We start from the raw sequence: 27,948 nt of genomic DNA, 5'->3' as shown, positions 1-27,948 counted from the left end.
TCAGAATCCCGTGGGACAGAAGCTGTCTTAGGACTGTTGTTCTCAGCGTTGTACTCACACTGGACTCATCTGGGGAACTCTAAAATACTAATGCCTGGTCCTTACTCCCAGAGACCCTGTTTTTTTTGTTTTTTATTTTTTTTTCCGGTACGCGGGCCTCTCACTGTTGTGGCCTCTCCCGCTGCGGAACACAGGCTACGGATGCGCAGGCTCAGCGGCCATGGCTCACGGGCCCAGCCGCTCCGCGGCATGTGGGATCTTCCCGAACCGGGGCACGAACCCGCGTTCCCTTCATCGGCAGGCGGACTCTCAACCACTGCGCCACCAGGGAAGCCCAGGGACCCTGTTTTAATTGCTCCTTCTCTAATGTGTAGACAAGGTTGAGATCTGCTGGTAAGAGGTCGTGTGGTGGCCCCGGAAAGCTCAGGGCACCAGAGTTTATCCCATCCACCTCAGAAGTCTTTTCTCCACACATCCTTAGCTAAACTGCAGAATGCCTGAGGGCAGTGGCAGGAGGTTATATAACTCTGTGTCTCCACACCATCTAACAAAGTCTGAGCTTCAGAAATGTTTGTTCAATGAACTGTTATCGATTTTGTTTTCAACACGCAATGTGATCCTCATTTATCACCTGGGAAAGCTGGGGTAAAAGCTGAAGGGCAAAGGTTTCCATGTTGGCTGCACATTAGAAATAGCTAGTGGAGAGCTTTATTGACACCCCAGGCCAATAAAACCAGAATCTGGATGGACTGATATCCGTATTTGTTAAAGTTTGTTAAAGTTCCCCAGGTGATTGTTCAGTGTTGCAGCCAAAGCTGACAGCCACTGCTCTACAGTTACCCTCTTTTAAGTATTTTTGTATCCATTCAGTTGTCTTTTTTTTGGGGGGGGGGGTTGATATTTAAGAATTAAACACCGATTCAACTAAGGGTGTTTATTACTTAATTTCATATTTTAAATTAAAATGTTCTAAATATGCCCATCTTACATTATATTGTATCCATGTGCTATCTTTGTATCACATATACACTTTAGAACCTCACTACGTGAACTGTAGTTATCAGATCAGTAGCATCAACATCACCTGGGGCTTTGCCTGAAATATAGAATCTTGGCACCACCCCAGATTAATGAATCGGAATGTACACTTCAGCAAAAGCTCCAGTGATTCATGTGCACATTAAAGTTGGAGAAGCACTGCTTTGGTATGCTTTAAGGATTTTTAAAATTCAGATTGACTAAAGAATATTAAAAATTATTTTCCAGCAATACATGCTCATTAAAACCTCAGCATTTCATAAGAGATTTATCATTTTAAGCTATTTCGTTCATAAAGTAATATTGCAGTATGAAAACTAAAGTGATATGTCTCACATTACTACCGACTTTTCACCATCAGTCTGGTCTAACATTAATGAGGAGATCAAGAAGAAAGAAATTTATATTGAGTCCCTGAGACCTGTTACAAGAAAGAGAAAATGGAAGCCCTGAGTTGCCAGTGGCTTACTGGACACCCGGTAGCAATGGTGGCATTCCAAAGTGCTTGGGACGATCCTATATATGAAACCCCCAATGAATTACAGAAAATTTAGGGGGATAGGATGGGGGAGAGGAAGGCTCCAAATAACAAGCAAGGGGGTCACAGAAAAGCAGATCTGAGGCAATTCTTGAGGAAACCAGCATCAGCATGTAAAACATGTTTAATCTGCAATTAGGCTCCACAACTGTGTAACTGTGGAATATGTGAGAATGAAGGTCTCTATTTCACAAGCATTCTAAGCAGCCACCCAAGATATTTTGCTTCTCTAGGATTCATTTATAAAATGTAAATATATTTGGTGCCTAATATATGCCAGGCATCCCCCGTGGCTCTAGAAATATAGTGGTGTTTGTGTGTGCCTTTATAATATATGTAAAATATATGTATGTTATATATAATGTAATAGACACAGATGTGGTCTGTCTTAACAGCAGTCAGAGCATTATGATGAAATATAGCTTATTTATTTTCAAGAAAGCAGTTTATAAGGTGCTGAAATTTTGCCAAGAGTATAATCAGAAAACACTCCAAATTGGGTCTTTAACAGAGAGGAAGTTTAAACCACTTTGGAAATAAAACCTGATAATCAGGTAGGATGGTGGACCCTTCACTAATTTCATGCCTGGTCAGTAGTTGCCAGACCTGGCTAGGATGCTTACCAGACACCAAATGTGTGGGCCACACTCTAGGCGTACTGAATAATAACTGATGTTTAGCAATTATTGTGCCACTGTTATTAGTGATGACATGAATATTCATTCACTTAATCCCCACAATAACTATGAAGTGGTTGCCAATATTATCTCCTTCTTAAAGATGACAACACAGAGGTACAGAGAGGGTTAATGGTTTTCCCCAAGGTCACAGTAGGATTTGAACCCAGACGTGCTCTTAACATCTACACCATGTTGTGGCTGGATTTCAAAAGTAAAATTTCCTATTTATTACAAAATATTTATTAACAGTCTTTTCAGCCCATGCCCAAGACTGATTATGACCGAGGCATGCATGGTGTGCTAAGGAGTATCCACCCTAGATCCGAATAGGGACGATTGTCAAATAGAGTTAGTCCCCAAGACGGAGCCCAGATGCAAAACAACTGTACTGCTGTTCTACTAAGGAATGCTATGAATGAATGAAACCACTTTTAAGTAGCTGGCCAGCACCGTGTTCGTTTTGTGAAATATGAAACAAATCTGGACACCTTAATACCATTCACTGGCTTAAAAAGTGAGTTGAAAAGCAAACCCAATGGATGTTGCTTTGGAGATCAGTTAAGGAGGGTGATATTCTTTGACATATAATAAGCTTAACTATCATTTAAGTAAGAAGATACCTTAACTGTTAGTAACAAGTTGCAGGACTCGGTGTGCATATTAAAGCAACTCAACTTTAAAACTGAGTCTGTGCAAGGACAAGAAAACCCAGTTGCAGGTGCCCTCTGCCCTTCTCTGAAGACGGGACTACTGCTTTGATTTCTCAAGTGAAGGAAAAGTGCAAAGCAAGGAAGGCAGCCAGATTTTATATCCTATTTACGCACTAGAATCATTAGAGAATTGTTTAAAGTAAAGAAGGAAGGAAGCAACGAAGGAAGGAAGGTAAGAAAGAAAAGAAAAAAAAAAAGTAAGGTTAGAAGAGATTGAAAAGGGGGATTCCTGGAAGGAGTTGTAAGCAGTATTCTAGATCACTTACCGATGAACGCAGACCAAGAGCAACCACTTTACATGATGCCATTCTGCTACACCCCCCTACCAAGATTGTTACCCTTTTCTGGATAGCGGCAAAACTCATTACAGACAGTGCCCAACTTGTGATTTTTTGACTTTACAATGGTTCAAAAGCAATACACATTCCATAGAAACCACACTTCGAATTTTGATCTTTTCCTGGGTTAGCAATATTTTGTAACATACTCCGGTGATGCTGGGCAGTGGCAGCTTCCAGTCAGCTGGAAGGATCAGGAGGGTAAACAACTGATAGACTTACAACCATTCTGCACCCAAACAACCATTCTGTTTTTCATGTTCACTACAGCATTCAATAAATTACATGAGCTATTCGACACTTTATTATAAAATAGGCTTTGTGTGAGATGATTTTGCCTGACTGTAGGCTAACGTAAGTGTTTTGAGCACGTTTAAGGTAGCCTAGGCTCAGCTATGGTGTGAGGTAGATTAGGTGCATTAAATACATTTGTAACAGGATATTTTCAATTTACGATGGGCTTATCAAGATGTAACCTCATTGTAAATCAAGGAAGATCTGTAAATGAAAATGATCTCTGTGCCATTTTCACAGACATCAGTAAAGGACAGAACGAGTGATACCTGCGTCCCATTTTGCTGCCAGCGTAGGGAAAGAGGAACCTGCATAGAACCTGAGGTGATGGCTGCGGAGAGGAGGTCAGCAGGTTGAAGTCTGGCAGGTTTAATCACTGTGAAGCCCATCATACTTCCTGACACGAGGTAAAATATCTTATGCACCTAGTTACAGCAAGAGTTCCAAGTATTAAGGAAAAAGATTTACCTGAAACCGCCACAGCCCTCCGATGTCATCAGTCCCTTCAAAGCAGACGGGCTCCAAGCCTTCTTCCAGGCAGCACTTGATAGATGTGAGCCCACTCACTCCTCCCCCAATCACAGCAATTCTTTTCTTGGTCATGGTCTCCAGAGATCTTCACCGGGCTGGGTCAGTGTAACCTGTCCTAAAGAAAGGATGACAAAAGACAGAAAGCACACATCAGTTAATACCTTTCAAAGAAGAGCTTGAACGTGGCATTTAGATAAATTCTGCAGCAGCAGGTGCCTTTGGGGAACCCAGATTCCAGTGTCCTCATGGACCACCGGGAACTACTACCTTGGATGGGTGAGCCCTGTGCCTGGAAGACCCAGAGCTGAGACCCAGAGCTGAGAGCTCTGCTGTGGTACCCGACCTCGCTGCCTTTGCCCCAACACTGGCAGATCCTTCAGCTGCGATCTGGAGGGCACTGCACTTTCAGCTCTTTGCAAAGAAATGTAAAACAACAAAGTACAAACAGCAGCAATAGCCAATGTGGAGGGGCTGTTCAGCTCCACCTCCTTTCAGCCAACACACCGCCCACTCAGCAGTGCCCATTACCCCCACAGAGGGGAGAAAACGTGGGCCAAACCTGCTCTGGGCAGAAATAATTAACCCTATGACCTCTCTGTTTTTCACCTGCAGTTGCCCGCACTCTCAGCTACTCTCAGGGGAGACCCTAGGGGCCGGAATCTCCATCACCCGCCCTTCCCATTCACTTTTAACTTCCTGGTGTTGTCTTATAGTGACAGACTCCTACTGGTGAAGGGAAACTGTCACCAACAACCCCGAAGCAAGTCTTTCTCAAAAGCTTAAGCGGAGAACATCTGTCTTTCAGGAGATCTGTCAGAACACATCCCGGCCCCTCGTCCACCTCTCCAAGCCAACCCCCAACCCCACAAATCGGATCTTTGGTTCCGTGCTACGGGAAGAAATTTACTTTAAAATACCCATGCACTGAGCTGGGTGCTGGGGTACAGTGGGGAGTGAGGGGATTAAATGTCCTACTTAGAGGAGCTTATAGTTTAGTAGAGAAGACTGATACACAAACAGATAATTTCAAAAAAATAAAAATACTGTAAAAAAGAACTTTCCTGACTCAGCTATCTGTGTGATTACAAACACACAGCTACCCGTGTGATTACACTTTTAAAATGTAACAAAATTTTCAAATTATTCGGAAAAGACCAATGTAATGGATATAAGATTTCATACACTAGGTCAGAATCAGGGCTTATTCAACCCAGGAGTCTATTTTGACAGGTGTAAGGGGTTCTGGGAGAGCTGGGTTGTGACAGATGCCATGCATCTTTGTGCACCTCATACTACTCCCTGAGTCAACCTTGCTGAAGATGATTTGATGCCAATAATTCCAGCATTGGGTTTTGACTTACTAACATCACCCCAAAAGTATCCTTCCCGGACCAATCACTATTTCTCAAGGGTTTACCTTATATGGTACAAAAGATACAATGGGAATGGACACATGTAATCCTCTCAGCAACCCCAAGAAGAACGTACTATCAACTACATCTTTTGCAAGTAAGTGGAAAGGCAGGAAGGTACACCTGGCAGTCTGGCTTCAATCACTATATATACTGCTCCTTTATGAGGATATTTTTACGTCTTTTTTAGCCACAAGTCCTTTGTCCATTTCTCAGCTCTCTATTGCATCCCCTTTCTTTGCCTAGCACCTGCCTTTACAGTTTACACTTTAGTTGAACTGCTTTTAGCTGTTGCCTTATTTCAACTACTTTAAAATGTGTTTAAAAATAGATCTTTGGTTTGGGAAATCATTTGGCTCCATCAGGAAGTCTCCTGTTCAAAATATGGTCTGAATTATATGAACACACACACACACGCACACACACACACACACACACACACACACGTAAACACACACACAGTGGGGAACACATGACATCAACATAGCCTAATGAGAGAATAAAGGGAAAGAAGCTTAAGGATGGAGTTATATATATTTCTCAGTAATTAAAGTGTTTTTGTGTTTTGATGTGGTTCTGTCTTTTTGATATGGTTCTTATTATCAAAATGTCATTAGTCTCTCAATAGTCATCTTAAGACAAGCTAATCAAAAAGTTCGTATTTTTCTTTAAAAAAAAAAGCTACTATTTACTTTTGTTTTGGATTCTCTTCTCACTTTTCTCCAGAAATCCCTTATTTAACTAGTGTCCTCACCGTCAAATACCATGAAATAGAATGTCTTTTGTCACCAAATATCTTTTCTTCTGTCTAATGCTACTTTCTCATAGAAAGAAAAAGCAGGGTTTTTTTTTCCAGTTGCCTAAATGCCTCTCCCTTAAGATTTCAAAAATATTAACCTCTTGTCTTATCTCTCCCCAAGATTTATGGCAGCAGAAGGGCCACTGAATACTAAAGAACAAGAAGTTCTCATATAATCATCCTGTTTCTATTAGACCATGGGTTATTGGGTGTTGGAGAAGTCAGTGACTTCCTTTGAGTTAATGAGCTGCTGGACCACAAAAAGCCAATCTGAGTCTGAGGGAGATGATTGCAAGTCACCCAGAGATCCCAGAATCTGAGCTGGATGTAGGACCTGGATGGAATTTGGAGTTGTCTCCCTTGGGGTGGGGATGAGCATATCAGGAGAAGGATGAACACAGAATTCTAGTGGCTGGAGGGGTGTCAGACAATGCTAGCTCTTCATTAAAATCTGTTTTCCTCCTATTACAGAATTATAGGACTGTAGCTGGCATGGGGCTGCCCAAATAGCAACAGTATTTCCCAGTTTCCCTTGCAGCTGCACGTGGCCATATGACTAAGTTCTCACTAAGTTCTGTCTAACCCATTTAAAAGGCAATGGTTTCCTGTAGCCTAGAATAATGATAACAGAGAGATGTTTGGGAACTATGTATTGAAGTAGGTCCACTATCAGATTGGGGCCCTAAATGACTGGATATTCTAGTCTGGATCTATTAATCTTGGACTCTTACATGAGAGATAAGTAAATTGCTATTTTGTTTATGCTATAGAATTTTTAATTTTGCTTTTTACAGCAGTTAAGACAACCCTAATTAATATTAGTATCAATATTATTTGGACCTGTAACTTTTTAGACTGATAACTTTCATAAAAGTTTTCAGTTATAAATGTGAACTTATATTATAATAGTACTTTTAAAAATAAAATTCTGAAAAGTGTTTTAATGCAACTCTTTTACATATTGGAAGTTTAACTTATAAATGAATTACTTGTAAACTGGATAATTCTGAATGTACTAGAGATGCCTAGTTATAGGAAAACTGATGAATACTTTTATAAACTGAATATTAATATCTCCCTACTGAATCGGTTTTAGAATTTCAGAACAATACAAGAATTACTTTTAAAACTTAGTATATTAAAATATAATTTTAATGTTCTACTACTTTTTTTTAATAAACTTATTTATTTTATTTATTTATTTTTGGCTTTGTTGGGTCTTTGTCTCTGCACATGGGCTTTCTCTAGCTGCCATGATTTGGGGCTACTCTTTGTTGCGGTGCGCAGGGTTCTCATTGCGGTGGCTTCCCTTGTAGTGGAGTACTGGCTCTAGGCACGTGGGCTTCAGTAGTTGCAGCACATGGGCTCAGTAGATGTGGCTTGCGGGCTCTAGAGCACAGGCTCGGTGGTTGTAGCACACAGGGCTTAGTTGCTCCGCAGCCTGTGGGATCTTCCGAGACTAGGGATCGAACCCGTGTCCCCTGTATTGGCAGGCGGATTCTCATCCACTGTGCCACAGGGAAGCCCTGCTCCACTACTTTAATTGTGTTTTGTAATTAATTACTTTTAAACTTGGCAAATATGTTTTATGTTGTTTTAAAATTACTTGTAAAATGTTTTAAACCTTGACTCAAATTTTCTCTCTGTTTAGGCTAACTGCAAATTTGCAAGTGAATATATACAGGCTCAACTTTGACTAAAGTTTTTCTACGGACAAAAGGCAGGCAAGGGACATGGGGGGTGGGGGGAGGACCATAGCGTCCTGCTCCATTTCAGCTGTGCTTCCTGTGCATCCAGTGCTGCAAGCCATGCTCTAACACACAAACACAAGTAATGGAAGAGTCTGCCCTTCATGATTTTCAAAGATGATTGGAAATACAGAATATAAACCCACTAAATAGATTTAGAGATACTTAAAAATACCATAAAAAGAAGAGGAAAATCTCCAATGAAGAAATGACTGGGTTCTAAAAAATTAATCAATTTTAACAATTCTAATCAATTTTCCCATAGAACCATGTCATTTTTTATGGTTAAGGCACTAGAAATATTGTAAAAACCAAATGAAGCTCAAAAGAAAATCAGTTAAAATTCTGGATCAGTAGGAATGGAAGTTTTGTGGTAATGGCTCATTCACATTGAGAAGAACAACACTCATATCTGATGAGTCTCTGGGGGCTCTTGTCCTCCCATTCAGTCTTCAGGCACAGTGTCCTTGTGGCCTGCACATCAGAGACAGTTGAGACTTGTCCTAGGGTGAGGACAGTGGAGATCATGAGAAGGAGATGATTCTAGGTATGGTTCAGAGGTAGAATGACTGTAATGATGGATGTGGAGCAGAGGTGTCCTACAGAGAGTTTTCTTGTGCACATTCCCAGCCAATATCCACCTCCAGAGGTAAACATTGTTTTTATTTCTATCACCATAGATTCCTTTGTTTTTGTTTTTTATTACTGAGGTATAATTGACATGTAACATATTAGTTTCAGGTGTGCAACACTTGTGCATCTGAATATTTGTATATTGTGAAATGATAACCAAAATAAGTCTAGTTAACATCTGATGCTTTTATTTGTTCTCAAACTTCATATAAATACAATTATATAGTATATACTCTCTGTGCTTGGAATCGTTACACAATGTAGTGATTTTAAGATTTATCCAGGTAGTTGCGTGTATCAGTAGGTTGCTATTTTTATTTGTATGAATCTATAATTTGTTTATCCATTCTCCTATTGATGAATATTTGGATTATTTCCACTTTTTGGTGTAATGAAGGTGTTTTATTCTTGAACAAGTCCTTTTTGTGGACGTCTGCTCTCATTTTTCTTGTGTGCCTAAGAGTGCAATTGCTTGGTCATAGGGTAGGTTTAACTTTAGTTGCAACTGCCAAAAAGTTTTCAAAAGAGGTTGTGCCATTTTATACACTCACCTGCAATATATGAAAGCTCCAGTAGCTTCATAGCCTCTCAGCACTTGGTACTGTTCGTCATTCTTGTGGGTGTGTGGTATTATCTCATGGTGTGTGTTTTTTCTTTTGTTTTTTTTTTGCGGTATGCGGGCCTCTCACTGCTATGGCCTCTCCCGCTGCGGAGCACAGGCTCCGGACGCGCAAGCCCAGCGGCCATAGCTCACGGGCCCAGCCGCTCCGCGGCATGTGGGATCTTCCCGGACAAGGGCACGAACCCGTGTCCCCTGCATCAGCAGGCGGACTCTCAACCACTGCGCCACCAGGGAAGCCCCTCTCATGGTGTTTTTGATTTGAATTTCCCTGATGACTAATGATGCTGAATGTCTTTCCATTTAATTTCTTGGCCATTTGTATATCTTCTTTGCAAAGTGTTTGTGAAAATGTTTTGCCCGTTTTTGAAAGCTGAGTGGTCTTATTATTGAGTTTTAAGAGTTCTTTATACTATCTGGTTACAAATCCTTTGCAGATGTATTTCAAAATATATATTTATTTATTTATTTATTTTTGGCTGTGTTTGGTCTTCGTTGCTGTGCGCGGGCTTTCTCTAGTTGCAGCGAGCAGGGGCTTCTCTTCATTGCGGTGTGTGGGCTTCTTATTGCGGTGGCTTTTCTTGTTGAGGAGCACGGGCTCTAGGCATGTAGCCTCAGTAGTTGTGGCACATAGGCTCAGTGGTTGTGGCTTGCGGCCTCTAGAGCACAGGCTCAGTAGTTGTGGCACACGGGCTTAGTTGCTCTGCAGCATGTGGGATCTTCCCAGACCAGGGCAGGAACTTGTGTCCCCTGCATTGGCAGGCAGATTCTTAACCACTGCACAACCATGGAAGTCCCTCACTTTCTTAATTGTGTTTTTTGATGAGCAGAAGTTTTAAATTTGGATGAAATCTATTTTATCTTTTCTTCCTTTATGGTTAGTACTTTTTGCTCTTTTATAAGAAATCTTTGCCACGCCATGCTCATATAGTCTCCTGTGTTTCCAGCTAGAAGATTTATAACTTAGATTTCACATTTAGATCTGCAATCCATTTTTTAAAAATTTATTTTCTTTATTTTTTGGCTGCATCTGGTCTTAGCTGTGGCATGCGGGATCTTCATTGAGGCATGTGAGATCTTTTCTTTGCGGCACGGGCTGTTTGTTGTGGCATGCAAGCTTCTCTTTAGTTGTGGCGTGTGGGTTTTCTCTCTCTAGTTGTGGGTGCTTGGGCTCCAGGGTGTGTGGGCTCTGTAGTCTGAGGCACGCAGGCCCTCTCATTGAGGCCTGCGATCGCAGTAGTTGCGGCATTCGAGTGTATTTCCTCCACAGCATGTGGGATCTTAGTTCCCTGACCAGGGATCAAACCCGCATCCCCTGAATTGGAAGGCCATTGCTTACCACTGGACCACCAGGGAAGTCCCCTGCAATCCATTTGAAATTAATTTTTGTGAGAGGTATGAGTGTAAGAGTCAAGGTTTATTTTTTTTTCTATCTGGATGCTGTGTTCTTCCAACACCATTTATTCTAAGGTCTTTCTTTCCCCTAGAATTGCATTGGTGTCTTTTCCATTGGTCAAGTAACAGTATTTGTGTGAGCCTATATCTGGACTCTATTCTGTTCCATTGGTCTATTTGTTTATCCTTATGCCTATACCATAGTGTATTAATTACTTACCTTGATAGTAAAATCAATTTGAAAATTGGTAGCATAAATCTTCCATCTTTATGCTTATTTTAAAGATGATTTTGATGATTCTAGGTTTCTTTGCAATTACATTTAAATTTTTAAATTAGCCTATCAATTTCTACCAAAAAAGCCTGCTGGGATTTTGATTAGGATCGCATTGAATGTATAGACCATCTGGGGAGAAGTGACATCATAACAATTAAATCTTCCTCTGTGAAATAGGCTCTTTCTTCTTTCGTTAGGTCTTCTTTGATTTCTCCTTGTTTTATGATTTTCACTGTAGAATCTTATGCATTTTATTTAGTCCTGTGTACCTTATTATGTTTTAAATCCTATTGAAAATGGTATTATTTTTACATTTTCATATTTCAATTGTTTGCTGCAAGTATAAAGAAATACAGCTGATACTTGTATATTGACTTTGTATCACATGGCCTTGCTTAATTCACTTATTCTAGTAGTTTGTACATTCCTTGGATATTCTATGTACACAATCATGTCATTTATGAATAAAGACAGTTTTACTATTTCCTTTCCAATTTTTACATTTTTTGTTCTCTCCTTATTGCACTGGCAGGAACTCCAATACAATGTTGAATAGAAGTGGTGATAACAGATATCCTTGTCTTGTTAGGGCGAAGCATACACTATGTCACCATTAAGTGTGATATTATTTGTATGTTTTAGGTAAATAATCTTTTTTTTTTTTTTTTTTTTGCGGTACATGGGCCTCTCACTGTTGTGGCCTCTCCCGTTGCAGAGCACAAGCTCCAGATGCGCAGGCTCAGCGGCCATGGCTCACGGGCCTAGCCGCTCCGCGGCATGTGGGATCTTCCCGGACTGGGGCACAAACCCATGTCCCCTGCATCGGCAGGCGGACTCTCAGCCACTGCGCCACCAGGGAAGCCCTAGGTAAATAATCTTATCAAATTGAGGAAGTTTCTCTCTATTCTTAGTCAACTAAGTTTTTATTATGAATGGGTTTTGAATTTTATAAAATGCTTTTTCTGTATCTTTTAAAATGATCACATTGTTAAAATTATATTGAATGACTTTTTAAGTGTTAAGCCAGCTATGTCATTTGGATTTTTTTTCCACCTGTATTCTAAAGGGATACTACTCTGTAATTTTTTTTTTCTTGTAATGTCCTTGATAGATTTTTGTATCAAGGTTATGCTGGCCTCTCTGAAAGATTTTGTGTAGAATTGTTTATCTTTTTCCTTAAACGTTTGGTAGAATTTACCAGGGTAGCCATCTGGATCTGGTGTTTTTGTTGTTGCAATGTTATAAATTATGGATTTAATTTCATTAAAAGATACAGGATTATTCAAATTTTCTGTAAGTTGTGTTTTCCTAAAAAGTTGCCCATTTCTTCTAGGTTGTCAACTTTATTGACATAAAGTTGTTCATGAATCCTCATATTATTTTTTTCATGTATGTGGCATCTATAGTCATGTTGCCTCTGTCATCCTTGATATTAGGTATATCTGTTTTCTCTCTTACTCTTTTCCTTGATCAATTCTGTCAATTTTATTAATCTTTTCAAAGAACCATCTTTTGGCTTCATTGACTTTCTCTGTTGTTTTTTTTTTAATTTATTTATTTTTGGCTGCATTGGGTCTTTCTTGCTGTGCACGGACTTTCTCTAGTTGTGGAGAGTGGGGGCTACTCTTCATTGTGGTGCACTTGCTTCTCATTGTGGTGGCTTCTCACGTTGCAGAGCATGGGCTCTAGGCATGAGGGCTTCAGTAGTTGTGGCTCGCGGGCTCTAGAGTGCAGGCTCAATAGTTGTGGTGCACTGGCTTAGTTGCTCTGCACCATGTGGGATCTTCCCGGACCAGGGATCCAACCTGTGTCCCCGGCACTGGCAGGCAGATTCTTAACCACTGCGCCACCAGGGAAGTCCCTGGCTTTCTCTGTTTTATATCTCTTTTCTATTTCATAAATCTCTAATTTTATTTCTTTCTTTCTACCTTTTCTTTTTTGTACCTTGTTGAGATAGATACTTAATTCATCAAATTTCCATCTAAGAGCTGCTATAGCTGCATCTCACAAATTTTGATATGCTGTATTTTCATTACTGTTACTTTCAAAATATTTTCTAATTTCTATTGTAATTTCATCCTTGATGAATCAGTTACTTAGAAGTAAGTTACTTAATTTCCAAATGATTTGGGATTTTCTAGATATGTAACCAACAGGATCCTATGGGTCCTTCCCCTAACAGACCTCTTCCCTATATCCTCTGCTTTAGCTCCTCTGAAGTATTGTACTTAGATGACTGTATCTGACACACAGTTCCTGAGTTGTTTTATAAATGCTAAACCCCCCACCAAATGGATGAAATTAACTACTTGATGACTGTGAGCACATAGCCTGCAGACCTACTGGAGCCTGAGGATTGATAATGTTAACCCCTGTGACACCACCCTGTTACCTCACCATCAACCAATCAGAGAATTTGGCAGGAGCTCATCACATACACTGGGATGCCCCTCCCTTACCTTACCTTTAAAAATGCCTTGCTGAAACCCATTGGGGAGGTCAGGCTTTTTGAGCCCTAGTTGTCCCGGGTTCCTTATATGGTGCCTTACAATAAATGCTGCACTTTCCCTCACCACAACCCACCAGGCGAGTGGACCCACGTTTTGGTTTGATAACAGATATCTTATTGTTATTGATTTCTGGTTTAATTTTTCTGTGGTTAAAGAACATATTTTGTATAATTTTAATCCTTTGACACTGATTACTAGTTTTATGGCTCAGCATATATTTTGTTCATTGTTCCATAAGCACTTGAAAAGATGGAGCAACCTACAGCTGTTGAGTACAGTTTTCTACAAGTGTCAGTTAAGTTGCTTAATATTGTTGCTCAAATGTCCTATATCCTTACTAATATTTTGCCTGCTTGTCTATTGATTACTGAGGAGATATGTTAAAATCTCCAACTCTAATTCTATATTTGTCTTTCCCATACAGTTCTGTCAAGTTTTTGCTTCATAAATTTTGAAGTTATATTATTAGGTGCATATACATTTAGGATTATGTATTTCTCCTATGGAACTGATCTTCTAATTATTATGAATTTCCTTTTATTCTCTGTTACTTCTTCCTCAACACCTCCTTTGACCATTAATAATATAGCCATATCAGTTTTCATATGGTTACTGTTTTCACGGACTATCTTTTCCCATGTTTTATTTCCAGTTACTTATATTTAAATCAATTATGTTTAAGTGTATCTCTTGCAGGCAGGATATTGTTGGTTGTTTTATAAAAAACAGTCTGACAATCTTTTTCTTTTAAAGAGTTTTTAGTCCACTTAATTTTTTGTGATTACTGATATAGTTAGCTTTAAGTATATAATATTTGTTTTTTAATTTGTTCCATATGTTACTTCTTTCTTTGTTCCTGCTTTCCAAGTTTGTTTCAGGTTAGTCAAATATGTTTTAATTCTCCATTTTTCCTCTTTTATTGTCTTTTAACATATATTTCTTATATATTTAGTACTCTAATGATTACAATATACATCTTTAATTTATTACTGTCTTTTTTTTTTTTTTTGGTGGTACACGGGCCTCTCACTGTTTTGGCCTCTCCCGTTGCGGAGCACAGGCTCTGGACACGCAGGCCCAGCGGCCATGGCTCACGGGCCCAGCCGCTCCACGGCATGTGGGATCTTCCCGGACCGGGGCACGAACCCGTGTCCCCTGCATCGGCAGGCGGACTCTTGACCACTGTGCCACCAGGGAAGCCCTATCTTGAATTAGTACTTAATTGCTTCACATACAGTGTAAGAGCCTTACAACAGTATAATTATAATTTTATTTATCTTTCCTGAAATTTGTGTTATCATTGTCATATATGTTACTTCAAATATTATGAACCCCACAATACATTGACAGTATTATTGTTTTAGACAGCAAATAGTCTTTTAAAAAGAGTATGAAGTGAAAATTTTAAAATTTTACCATTGATACCATATCAAGATATCAAATTCCTAGAAATAAACCTAAAAAAAGATATACAAGTCCTCTATGCAGAAAGTGAGAAATAATATTGGAAGAAATTAAAGAGACCTAAATTAATGGAGTGAAATACCATGTTTATGTGTTATGAGTCAATACTGCAAGGATGTCAGGTCACTGCAATTTAGTCTTCAGATTCAATGCAATGCCAGTCAAAATCTCAATGTGTAGAACTGTGTGTGTGTGTCTGTGTCTGTCTGTGTGTGTGTAGCTGATTTAAAAATCTTAGCCAAGGCACCTGAAGAAGAACAAGGCTCACCAAAGAAGATATACAGGTGGCAAATAAGCATATGAAAAGATGTTCCACATCATATGTCATCAGGCAAATGCAAATTAAAGTGACAATGAGGTAACACTACACACCTATGAGAATGGCCAGAAACCAAGAACACTGATGACACCAAATGCTGGCAAGGCTATGGTGCAACAGATACTCTTTCATTGCTGGTGCGAATGCAAAATGGTATAGCCACTTTGGAGGTTGCTTACAAACTATACATACTCTTACCATACATCCAGCCATCCAGCAATCGTGAGTCTTGGTATTTACCCAAAGGAGTTGAAAACTTATGTCCATACATAAACCTGCACTCAGATTTCCATGCCCCACCACCCAGCTTAATTGAGGTATAATTGATAAAGTTATATATATTTAAAGTGTACACCACAATGATTTGCTACATTTTTACATTGTGAAATGATTACCACAATCAAGTTAATTAACACACCCATCACCTAACACAGTTACCTTTTTTGTGTGTGTGGTGAGAAAGCTTAACATTTACTTCCTTAGCAAATTTCAAGTATCCAATACAGCATTATTAACTATAGTCACCATGCTGTACATTAGATTCTCAGAACTTATTCATCTTATAACTGAAATTTTATACCCTTTGACCAACATCTCCTCATTTTCCCTACCTTCTAGCCCTTGGTATTGGTAACCACTGATCTACTCTGTTTTCATGAGTTCAGCTGTTTTCTTTTTTCAGATTCCACACATAATAATTCCACATCCTACTTTATGTGATAGCATACAGTACTTGTCTTTCCCTTCTGGTTTACTTCACCTAGCATAATGCCTTCTAGGTTCATCTATGTTGTCACAAATGACAGCATTCCCTTTTTATGGCTGAATAATATTCTATTGTATGTGCATATAACATAGTTTCATTATCCATTCATCTTTTGGTGGACACTTAGGCTGTTTTCATATCTTGACTATCGTGAATAATGCTGTAACGAATACGGAAGTGCACACATCTCTTCCAGGTGCTGATTTTGCTTCCTTCAGACACATACCCAGAAGTGGGACTTCTGGATCTTACCGTAGTTCTATATTTAATTTCTTGATGAACCTCCAATCTGTTTTCTCTAATAGCGGTATGAAATTACATTCCCACCAGCAATGTACAAGAGTTCCCTTTTTGCAACATTCTTGTCAACATTTGTTATTTCTTACATATATTTCTTATGATAATAGCCATTCTAACAGGTATGAGGTGATATCTCATCAGTTTTGTTTTGCATTTCCCTGATAATTATTGACGTTGAGCACCTTTTTATCCATCTGTTGGCCATTTGTATATTTTCTTTGGAAAGATATCTATTCACGTACTTTGTCCATTTTTTAATTGGATTATTTGTTTTATTCCTATTGAGTTACATAAGTTTCTTATATATTTTAGATATCAACCCCTTATCAGATATATGATTTGCAAATATTTTCTCCCATTCTGTAGGTTGTCTTCTCATTTCCTTGTTTCCTTTGCTGTACAGAAGTTTTTGGTTTGATGTAGTCCCAGCTGTTTATTTTTGCTTTTGTTGCTTGAGATTTTGGATGACCTAAAAAAATCATTGCCAACACCAATGTCAAGGAGCTTTTCCCTATGTTTTTTTCAAAGAGTTTTATCGTTTCTGGTCTTACATTTCAGTCTTGAATCCATTTCAGGTTAGTTTTGTGAGTGGTATAAGATAGGGGTCTAATTTCATTCTTTTGCAATGTGGATATCTAGTTTTCCCAACACCATTTATTGAAGATACTATCCTTTTCCCATTTTATATTCTTGGCACCCATGTCAAAGATTAGTTAACTGTATATGTATGCATTTATTTCTGGGCTGTCCACTCTCTTCCATTGGTCTATGTTTCTGTTTCTTATGCTTGTATCATACTGCTTTGATTACTATAGGTTTTTAATGTAGTTTGAAATCAGGACTTGTAATGCCTCCAGCTTTGTTCTTTTTTCTCAAGGTTGTTTTGGCTATTTGGAGTCTTTTGTTGATACAGATGTTTATACCAGCTTTATTTGTTTGTTTGTTTTTCATTTTTCAATTATTTATTTATTTTGGCTGCACTGAGTCTTCGTTGCAGCACGTGGGCTCTTTGTTGTGGCATGTGGGCTTCTCTAGTTGCGGCGCGCAGGCTCTAGAGTGCACAGACTCAGTAGATGTGGTGCATGGGCTTAGTTGCTGTATGTGGAATCTTAGTTCCCTGACCAGGGATTGAACCCATGCCCCCTGCATTGGGAGCATGGAGTCTTAACCACTGGACCACCAGGGAAGTCCCTATAGCAGCTTTATTTGTAATTGCCAAAACTTGGAAGCAATTTGGATGTCTTTCAGTAGGCAAATGGATAAATAAACTGTGGTACATCTGGACAGCAGAATATTATTCAGTGTTAACAAGAAATGAACTACCAAACCATAAAAAGACATGGAGGAAACTTAAATGCATGTTACTAAGTGAAAGAAACTAAAATGAAAAGGCTACTGTGATGGTTAATTTTAAGTGTCAACTTGACTGGGCTAAGGTATGCCCAGATAGCTGGTAAAACATTATTTCTGAGTGTGTCTTCGAGGGTGTTTCTAGACGAGATTAGCATTTGAATTGGCAGACTGAGTAAAGAAGATCACTCTTTACCCTTGTGGGTGGGCATTACCCAATCCATTAACGTCCTGAATAAAACCAAAAGGTGAGGGAAGGACAAATTTACTCTCTACTTGAGCTAGGACATCCATCTTCTCTTGCCCTCACACATGGTCACTCCTGGTTCTTGGGCTTTTGAACTGGACTATGACTTAAACCATTGGCTTCCCTGGTTCTCAGGCTTTCAAACTGGGATTGGAACTACACCACTGGCCTTCCTGTGCTCCAGCTTGCATATGGCAGATCAGGAGACTTCTCAGATTCCATAATCAGTGAACAAATCCCTCATAATAAGTCTCTTACTATCTACCTATCTATCTATCTATCTGTCTATCTATCTATCTATCTATCTATCTATCTATCTATCTATGTGTATATATATCCTATTAGTTCTGTTTCTCTGGAGAACCCTGACTAATACAGCTACAAAGTACATGATTCTGACTATATAACATTCTGGGAAAGGCAAAACTATGAAGACAGTAAAATGATCACTGGTTGCCAGGGGTTTGAGGGGAGGGAGGGATGAATCGGTGAAGCAAAGAGGATTTTTAGGGCAGTGAAAATACTCTGTATGATAATATAATGGTGGATTTATGTTATTATATTATATTTGTTCAAGCCCATAGAATATACAACACCAAGAGTGAGCCCTAATGTAAAGTATGGACTTTGGGTGATAATGATGTGTCAGTGTAGGTTCTTTGATTGTAACAAATGTAACACTCTGGTGGAGGATGCTGATGATGTGGTAGGCTATGCCTGTGTGGGGCTGGGAGTACATGGGAAGTCTCTGTACCTCCCATCAATTTAACTTTGAAACTAAAACTGCTCTAAAATTTAAAAAGCCTAAAAAAATGGAATCAAAAAATTTTTGTCAGTAATTCTTTTTGTTAAAAAAACAAGGTGGAAGACTTGCTGTACTAAGCTACAACTGTCTTGTGTTGGTTTAAGAATAGTCAAGTAGGTGAAATAAGGCACCACAGAGAATCTAGAAACTGGTTCATGCACACAAGGACATTTGATTTATGATGAAGCTGTCACTGCAAAGCACTTGGAAAATATAGCTTATCAATAAATGGTGTTAGGCGGAAAAAACCCCACAAAGCTTGATTCTTACTTAACATTCTACAAAATACGAATTCCAATTTATAGACATAAATGTACAAAAAATCCTAGATGGTGTAATAAGAAAAAGAACTGGGACTTCCTGGTGGTCCAGTGCTTGTGGCTCTGCACTCCCAATGCAGGGGGCCCGGGTTCGATCCCTGTTCAGGGTACTAGATCCCGCATGCCTCAACTAAAGATACCACACATGGCAATGAAGATCCCCCATGCCACAACTGAAGATCCCTCATGCTGCAACAAGGATCCTGTGTGCCACGGCTGAGACCCGGAACAGCCAAATAAAGAAATAGATAGATAGATAAATAAATATTTTTTAAAAAGGAAAAGAAATGAGAGATATTTAAACTGGAAAGGAAGATATGTCCCTACTTGCAGAGAACACATTTGTCCATGTAGAGGATTCCAAGGAATCTACACAAAAAGCTACTAGAACTTACAAGTGATTAGCAAGGTCAGAGTATAAAAAAGGTCAACATACAAAAATTAACTTGCATTTCTATATATTTGTAATAAACAATTGGAATCCAAAAGTTAAAAATGGCATCAATAGCTCTTCATAATTGAAGCACTAGGTATAATTATAATAGGACATGCAGGATCTTTATTTTGAAAATCAAAAAATGTTGATGAAATAAAGCAGAGAAGACCTAAATGAATGGTGAGACATACGCTTTTCATTGATTGAAAAATTCAATATAGTTAAGATGTCAATTCTCTCTAAGATGATATAAAGATTTAATGTAATCCCTATTAAAATCCCAGCAGAATTCTTTGCAAATATAGAAAAGATAATTCTAAAGTTCATATGGAAATGTGAAGAAACTGAAGTATCTAAAACAATTTTGAAAAGCAAGAACATAGTTGGAAGACACATTACACATTAAGATATATCATAAAGCTACAGTAAAGAAGATGGTGGTATTGGTGAAAGGATAGACACATAGATCAGTAGAACAGAATAGACTCCAGAAATAGACCTTCATAAATTCAGTCTATTGATTTTTAATGAAGATATAGAGGCAATTCAATGGAGAAAGGACAGTCTTCTGCACAAATGATCCTGGAAAAATTAGACATCCATATGCAAAAAAAGTGAACCTTGACCTATATCTCACACCACATAGAAAATGAATTTAAAATGGACAATAGACCTAAGTGTAAGATGTAAAACTATAATACTCTTCGAAGAAATTACAGGAGAAAATTTTCATGACATTGGGTAGGGCAAAAATTTCTTAATACAAAACCAAAAGCATAATCCATAGCAGAACAAATTTATAAATTAGACTTTGTTGAAACTTGAATCTTCTTCTTCTCAAAAGACATTAAGAGAATGAAAAGACAAGCCATGGGCTGGGAGAAAAGTTTACTAATCATAAATCTGACAAAGAACGTTTACCAAGAATATATAAAGAACTCTTAAAACTTGAAAAAAAAAATACAATTAAAAAAAAGCGGGGGGGGGGGGCTTCCCTGGTGGCGCAGTGGTTGAGAGTCTGCCTGCCGATGCAGGGGACACAGGTTCGTGCCCCGGTCCGGGAAGATCCCACATGCCACGGAGCGGCTGGGCCCGTGAGCCATGGCCGCTGAGCCTGCGCGTCCGGAGCCTGTGCTCCGCAACGGGAGAGGCCACAACAGTGGGAGGCCTGCGTACCGCAAAAAAAAAAAAAAAATAATAATAATAATGACAATACCCAGTGCTGGTAAAGATCTATAGCAACTGGAACTCTCCTACATTGCTTGTAAGAATGGAATAATCATCCTGGAAAACATGTTGATAGTTTCTAATAAAGTTAAACAAATACCTATGTGACCCAGCAATCCTACTTTTATGTATTTAGTCTAGAGAAATGAAAACACATGTCCACACAAAAACTTGTACATAAAGGTTCATAGCAGTACTATTCGTAACTGTCAAAAACTGAAAACAACCCAAAATGGCCTTCAACAGATGAATAGATAAATAACTGTGGTGTATTCATACAATAGAGTGCTACTCATCAGTAAAAAGGAATAAGCTATTAATACACAAACAACATGGATGAATCTGAAATGCATTATGCTAAGTGGAAGAAGCCAGTCTCAAAATTTAATATAATGTATATTTACATTTATATGACATTCAGGAAAAGATAAAACTGTAGTAATGGCAAACAGATCAATGGTTTCTGGGGATTAGGGGTGGGTTGAGAGACTGATTAAGGAGTGTTAGAGTTGTTCTTTATCTTGCTTGTGGTGGTGGTTATAAGGATCTCTGCATTATTAAAACTCATAAAGCAGTAAACCAAAAAAAAAAGAGTGAATTTGCTGTGTCTAAACTTTAAAATACTTAATAGATAAATAAGTTGAGATGTATTAGTGAAACGGAGCAGGACCCTATGGTCCTTGCCCCACTCCCTGTCCTCAGCCTGCCTTTTGTCTGTGGAAAATCTTTAGCCAAAGAATAGGTTTGATCAGAGAAGTGAGGAAATGCAGAAACCAAGGAAAACAGTCAAAGGAGACCAAATAATAATAGTTTAATCATTAAGCACAGTCAAGGACCTTTAGTTCCTCCTTAAGGGCTATAGACAATACTCTGAGCCATGTCCTGTGAGCTGTTTTGCAGATACCAAAGCCCCCACCAGGTGGAGGAGGATGACTACATGATGACCAAATTGAAGCCATGACATAAGCTGCCACAGTTCCAAGAACTGGTCTCAAAGAAATGGGAGCAAACTCTGGAACTAAAGATTAACTGTACTTAAAACAACCAAGGTGACACTGATCAGCACATTACCGGTTTCAAGATGACTGTCAGAGCTGACAGTCACAGAGCTGACTGTGCTGTTCTGCTCCCTCCCTCTGCCTATACAGCCCTGAAACTCCCCTTTAAAAGCCCCTTCCCCTGAGCAGCAGTCGGGAGTTGGTTCTCCGACAGGAGCCCACCCTCTCCCCCGGTTGCCGGGCTCTGAAATAAAGCACCTTTCCTTTCCTACCAACACTTGTCTCTCAAGAACTGGCTTTCAAGCGGCAAGCAGTCGGACGTGGGTTCGGTAACATGAGAGTTTAGACTCATCATCTTGGGTCAGACTGAAAGTCCAAATAGCCTACAATTTTATGGCTGGTAGTGCAGTAAAATAAGATAGTTGCTATTTATCCTCTCTGGCCCCATATATGCCAGTATATTTTAATGGTTATCTGTCATTCTGTTAGGCATTACTGACTCATTCTTACGCTGAAAACACATTTATTTTACCTTTTAAGCCATTTACTAAAGGTCACAGTAACATGCAGTAACATTTTTTATAAGTGGAAATTTAAAAAATCTAGAAGAATCAACTGAATAACTATTTGTACTAAAAAGACAGTTCAATAAAGGGGCAGAATATAAGATCAACATACACAAATTGACGTTTTTTCCTATATACCAGTTAAAAAAGTAAGAGAATAAAAGATCCCATTAACAATAGCAGGAAAGGGGGCTTCCCCTGTGGTGCAGTGGTTAAGAATCCGCCTGCCAGTGCAGGGGACAAAGGTTCAATCCCTGGTCTGGGAAGACCGCATATGCTGCGGAGCAACTAAGCCTGTGTGCCACAACTACTGAGTCTGCACTCTAGAGACCTCGAGCCACAACTACTGAGCCTGCGAGCTGCAAGTACTGAAGCCCACGCGCCTAAAGCCCATGCTCCACAACAAGAGAAGCCACTGCAATGAGGAGCCTGCGCACCTCCATGAAGAGTAGCCCCCCACTCACCACAACTAGAGAGAGCCAGCACACAGCAACGAAGACCCAATGCAGCCAAACAAAATAATAATAAATGAAAAAGAGTCCCTGGAATTCCCTGACGGTCCGGTGGTTAGGACTCCACACTCTCACTGCTGAGGGCCCGGGTTCGATCCCTGGTTAAGGAACTAAAATCCCACAAGCTGTGCAGTGCAGCCAAAAAAAAGAGTCCCTATCTTTGCAGGTGCAATGGAAAAAGTAGCAGCTCAAATAAAAATTATAAAAAAACAAAAATGGATAAAACCTATAGCAGGAAAAACTAAACATTTCCTAAGAATAAACAAAAAAGTAATATGCAAGACCTATTTGAAGAAAACAATAAAACCTGACTAAAAGACATAAAATATGACTTGAATAAATATCTTCTTCCCAGGTAGGAAATCTTAGTATTGTACAAATTATTAAGTTTGCCAGTCTCCCAACATTAATTGGTAATGTCAAGGCAATCCAATCAAAATTTCAGTTGAATTTTTATGGACTTTGATGAGTTGATTCTCAAATTTATATTGAATACTGGAAAAGAAAATGTGTCAAAAAATTAAAAGAAAGACAAAAATTGAAAAGAAATATTTAAAAACAAACTAGCAGTATAGTGATTGAAAGTGTGGTATAGTTGTGTAAAAAGATAGCCTCGTGTACATAAAGGAATTTAGTTTGCAATAAAGATGTTAGTTTTAATCATTGTAAGAAAGGATGAATTATCAATAAATAATGCTTGTTATCTATTTGGGGAAAAAGGTAAGGTTAGATCCTGACTCTGCATTGTATCAAATTCCAGAGATAGATGTAAAAAACAAAACTAGAGCACTACTAGGAGAAAATATAAGAGAATATTTGTATAATCTGGGAGAAAAAGAAGGCATTTATAAGTAAGACACAAAAATCCAAGAACAGTGAAGGAAAAGTCTTATACATACAAATTCAAAACTTCTGTATATAAATAATACTAAATAAGGAATTCAACAAAAGATTAAAATTCAAAATGTGTGCAGAGCTTCACACAACTATTAAAAAAAGACAAGTAAGACAACAGAAAGATAAGCAAATGATATGAACAGGCCATTCAAATAGAAGGAGCTAAAAACAGCCAATTAGTTTATAAAATGATCTTCAATCAGACATGTAACCAAAGAAATTTTAGGTAATGTGATATCTGTTTTCCTCATCAGATTGGAAAACAAAACAAAAAGACTGGTCATATTCAGAACTGGAGAAGTGGTGGAAGTGGGCATGCTCATCTACTGTGGATGGAAGATAAATTGATTAAGCCTTCACGTGCTACAGGTCTGTGAGTTCCTTTTACCACCAATTCCCTTCCAGGATTTCCTGCAGAAATAGTTACATGTGTATGAACAAAGATGTTTATTGTAGCATTGTTTGGGGTATAGCTTAGGTGCTGGAGCCGGACTATGTGGACTCTACCACTAACTACTTTTCTGACCTCAGGCAACTTAATATTTTTGTGGCTCAGTTTTCTCATCTGTAAAATGAGGAATAGAATATTACCTACCCTGTATATTGTTGTGAGGAACAAAGAAAGTAATATACATGTAAAGTGCTCAGCACATGGCCTGGCACATTGAGTTCAAGTATCAGGTGGTATTAATAGTGAATTTTTTTTTTTTTTTTTTTTTTTGTGGTACACGAGCCTCTCACTGTTGTGGCCTCTCCCGTTGCGGAGCACAGGCTCTGGACGCGTAGGCTCAGCGGCCATGGCTCACGGGCCCAGCCGCTCCGTGGCACGTGGGATCTTCCCGGACCGGGGCATGAACCCATGTCCCCTTCATCGGCAGGTGGACTCTCAACCACTGCGCCACCAGGGAAGCCCAATAGTGAAAAGTTTGAAATAACTTCATAAATGTTCATCAAGATGGGCAAGGACTCTATTATGGGACACCATACTAGAGACTAATACAGTGGTCCCCAACCTTTTTGGCACCAGGGACTGGTTTCGTGGAAGACAATTTTTCCACGGATGGGGAGCATGGGTCAGGCTGTAATGTGAGTGATGTGGAGTGATGAGGAGTGATCAGAAGCAGCAGATGAAGCTTCACTGGCTCACCTGCTGTTCATCTCCTGCTCTGCGGCCCAGTTCCTAACAGGCCATGGACCACTACCCGTCAGCGGCCAGGGGATTTGGGATCCCTGGACTAATATATACATATTTTTTTAAGTATATTTTTAAAAATTTATTTTGAATGAGGTGAATTTATTGTACTGACATGGAAAGATTAGCAAGGAGTTTAACCAGCACAGCCCCTGTTTGGTTTCTGTAGCTCTCTTGGCAAAGGGTAGGGACAATCTAAGCAAGCACAGTTAAAGCTTTAGCTCACATTGAGTACATCACATCCACTTGCATTCCACTGACCAAAGCAGATCATACGGACCCTGCATATTAGGAGGCACTGAAGTCTATTACCTAAGGGCTGGATGTACAGTCATCTTACAGGGGAGAAAGTGAATAGTTGGGAACAGTAATACAATCTATCAAAGCTGGCTATCCATGACCCCACCATTGAGTAGGCATCCCATACTCTGTGTGTGTTTTCTATTTACCTTCAGAATCCGTATCTATGGCCACACATATGAGAAAAACACTATGGAACATTTGCCTGTGGATTCCCCGAGCAAATGAGGTTACAATGGGACCTCAACAATGAGAGATAAATCCTGATTTCTTGTGTCTCCACTGGTAAGATGTAGATACTTAGGTGATCACCAGGCACATTCCCAGCTTAACGTTTTTGTTCCTTCACAATATCCTGGACATTCAAATTTGTGTTTTGTTCCTTGTAGAAAATTATTTCATTTAATTTTAACAACACCATTATAGGGTAGCTATTTTATCCTCATGATGAATTACTGTGTATCATAGGCCTTCCAGAAGCACTCTCTTATTGTTAAAACTCTTTGATTATGAATATTTATTGTGCATGCCAATTTTGAGTAGTGTGAAGGGATAGAGTTGGGAGATCTCCCTTGCATCAGTGTTATAACAGTGTCTCAGGAATACATGTCTGCAACAGTTGTGCTCATTTTTCAAACCTAAGACCCAGCTTTGTGGGGTTAGAGCATGAGTTGGCTTTGGGCTGTTGTCAACCACAGCAGAAGGGGGTTCTTAAGATTGCAGCCTCTTTCATCCTAGTGCAGTGATTTTCTATCCTAGGACACTGACGTAATCCTAACATGAGCCCAAAAGTCTAAGTCCAGGTACTCAAGAAGAAGTCTGTACAAATTTTCACCCATGGTCACAACTTTTACTTAAGCTCCATATCTGACTCACTAGATGTTGCCAGCTAGTGTCCTGCTGTGACCCAACAGAGCAGGGACATAACAGACAGCAAACACAACTTGTTCACTAACCTGTGCTCGATCATGCATGTTTTGGTAGGGTTGGCATATGCCAAAGCCCATCACTGACATGATTTGGATACCATTAATCTTATCAGGTTGCCGTTGGCAGAGGGTGTACCATCTCTGTGGTGTAATCAAAGAATTAATATGAATGCCACGCTTATATAACCTGAGAAGTGAATGAAACAGGACTTGGGGTTATACTTTGCTACCACCTAAAAGAATTAGAAGAACAAACATTGTTATAAAGCAGAAACTAACACACCATTGTAAAGCAATTATACCCCAATAAAGATGTTAAAAAAAAAAAAGAATTAGAAGAACAAACAAAAACTAAAGTCAGCAGAAGGAAGGAAATAATGAAGATCAGAGAGGAAATAAATAAAATAGAGATTTAAAAAATAGTAGAAAAATAATCAATAAACCAAGAATTGGTTCTTTGAAAGGGTAAACAAAATTGACAAACTTCTGGCCAGGCTCACCAAGAAGAAAAGAGAGAGAACCCAAATAAACAAAATGAGAAATTAAAGATGAGGAATACTGGGACTTCCCTGGTAGTCCAGTGGCTAAAACTCTGCACTCCCAATGCACGCGGCCCAGGTTTGATCCCTGGTCAGGGAACTAGATCCCAAATGCAGCAACTAAGAGTTTGCATGACACAACTAAAGGATCCCACATGCCGCAACTAAAGATCCCACATACTACAATGAAGATCTTGCATGTGGCAACAAAGATCCTTTGTGCCACAGCCAAGACCTGGTGCAGCCAAATAAGTAAATAAATAAATATTAAAAAAAAAAAACCTTTAGAAAGAGGAGAAATAAAAACTGATACTGCAGAAATACCAAAAAAAAATACTCTGAACAATTATATGCCAACAAATTTGACAACCTAGAAGAAATTGACAAGATTCTAGAAACATGAAGCCCACCAAAACTGAATCAAGAAGAAATAGACAATTTAAACAGACCAATCAATAGAAGTGAAATAGAATCTGTAATAAAAACAAAAAACAAAACACAAAAAAACCTCCCTGCAAACAAAAGTCCAGGACGAGATGGCTTCACTAGGTAATTATACCAAACATACAAGGAAGAATTTAGGCAATCTTTCTCAAACCCTTCCAAAAGACTGAAGAGGAGGGAACACTCCCAAAGTCATCCTATGAAGCTACCATCACCCTGATACCAAAACTACACAAAGACAATACCAAGAAGAAAATTACATGCCAATATCTTTGATGAATATAGATCCAAAAATTCTCAACAAAACGTTTAGCAAACCAAATCCAACAACACATAAAATAGATTATATACCACGATGAAGCTGGATGAATCAGAGGGTCACAAGGATGTTTCAACATATGCAAATCAATCAGTGTGATACAACACATCAACAAAACAAAAGATAAAAACCACATGACCATCTCAATAGATGCAGAAAAAATATTTGACAAAATTCAACATCCATTCCAGATAAAAACTCTTACCAAGGTAGGTATAGAGGGGATATATCTCAACATAATAAAAGATATTTATGACAAACTCACAGCCAACATAATACTCACTGATGAAAAACTGAAAACCTTCCTGCTAAAATCTGGAATGAGAGAAGGATTCCCACTTTTACCACTTCTATTCAACAGAGGACTGAAAGTCCTAGCCACAGCGATCAGACAAGAAAAAGAAATAAAAGTTATCCAAAATGGAAGGGAAGAGGTAAAATTTGTCATTATATGCAGATGACATGATACGATATAGAGAAAACCCTGAAGACTCCA

The 27,948-nt window shown here is 39.0% G+C and overlaps 1 protein-coding gene across 3 annotated transcripts in view; it reads right to left on the bottom strand.

The window, feature by feature from the left end:
• The window catches only part of LOC137219229 (flavin-containing monooxygenase 5), a 77,016-nt gene that overhangs the window by 35,189 nt on the left and 13,879 nt on the right, over positions 1 to 27,948 (bottom strand). For all 3 annotated transcript variants that reach the window (XM_067727499.1, XM_067727501.1, XM_067727500.1), the window contains one exon: positions 4,067 to 4,244. In XM_067727499.1, coding sequence (XP_067583600.1) covers positions 4,067 to 4,201 — 135 coding nt within the window. In that variant the 5' untranslated portion in view covers positions 4,202 to 4,244. The remainder of the gene's footprint in view (positions 1 to 4,066; positions 4,245 to 27,948) is intronic.

The sequence above is a fragment of the Pseudorca crassidens genome, chromosome 2, assembly GCF_039906515.1.
Source record: "Pseudorca crassidens isolate mPseCra1 chromosome 2, mPseCra1.hap1, whole genome shotgun sequence".
Lineage (NCBI taxonomy): Eukaryota > Metazoa > Chordata > Mammalia > Artiodactyla > Delphinidae > Pseudorca > Pseudorca crassidens.
Note: the sequence above shows the minus strand (reverse complement) of the source record. Positions and strands in the feature narration are given on the sequence as shown.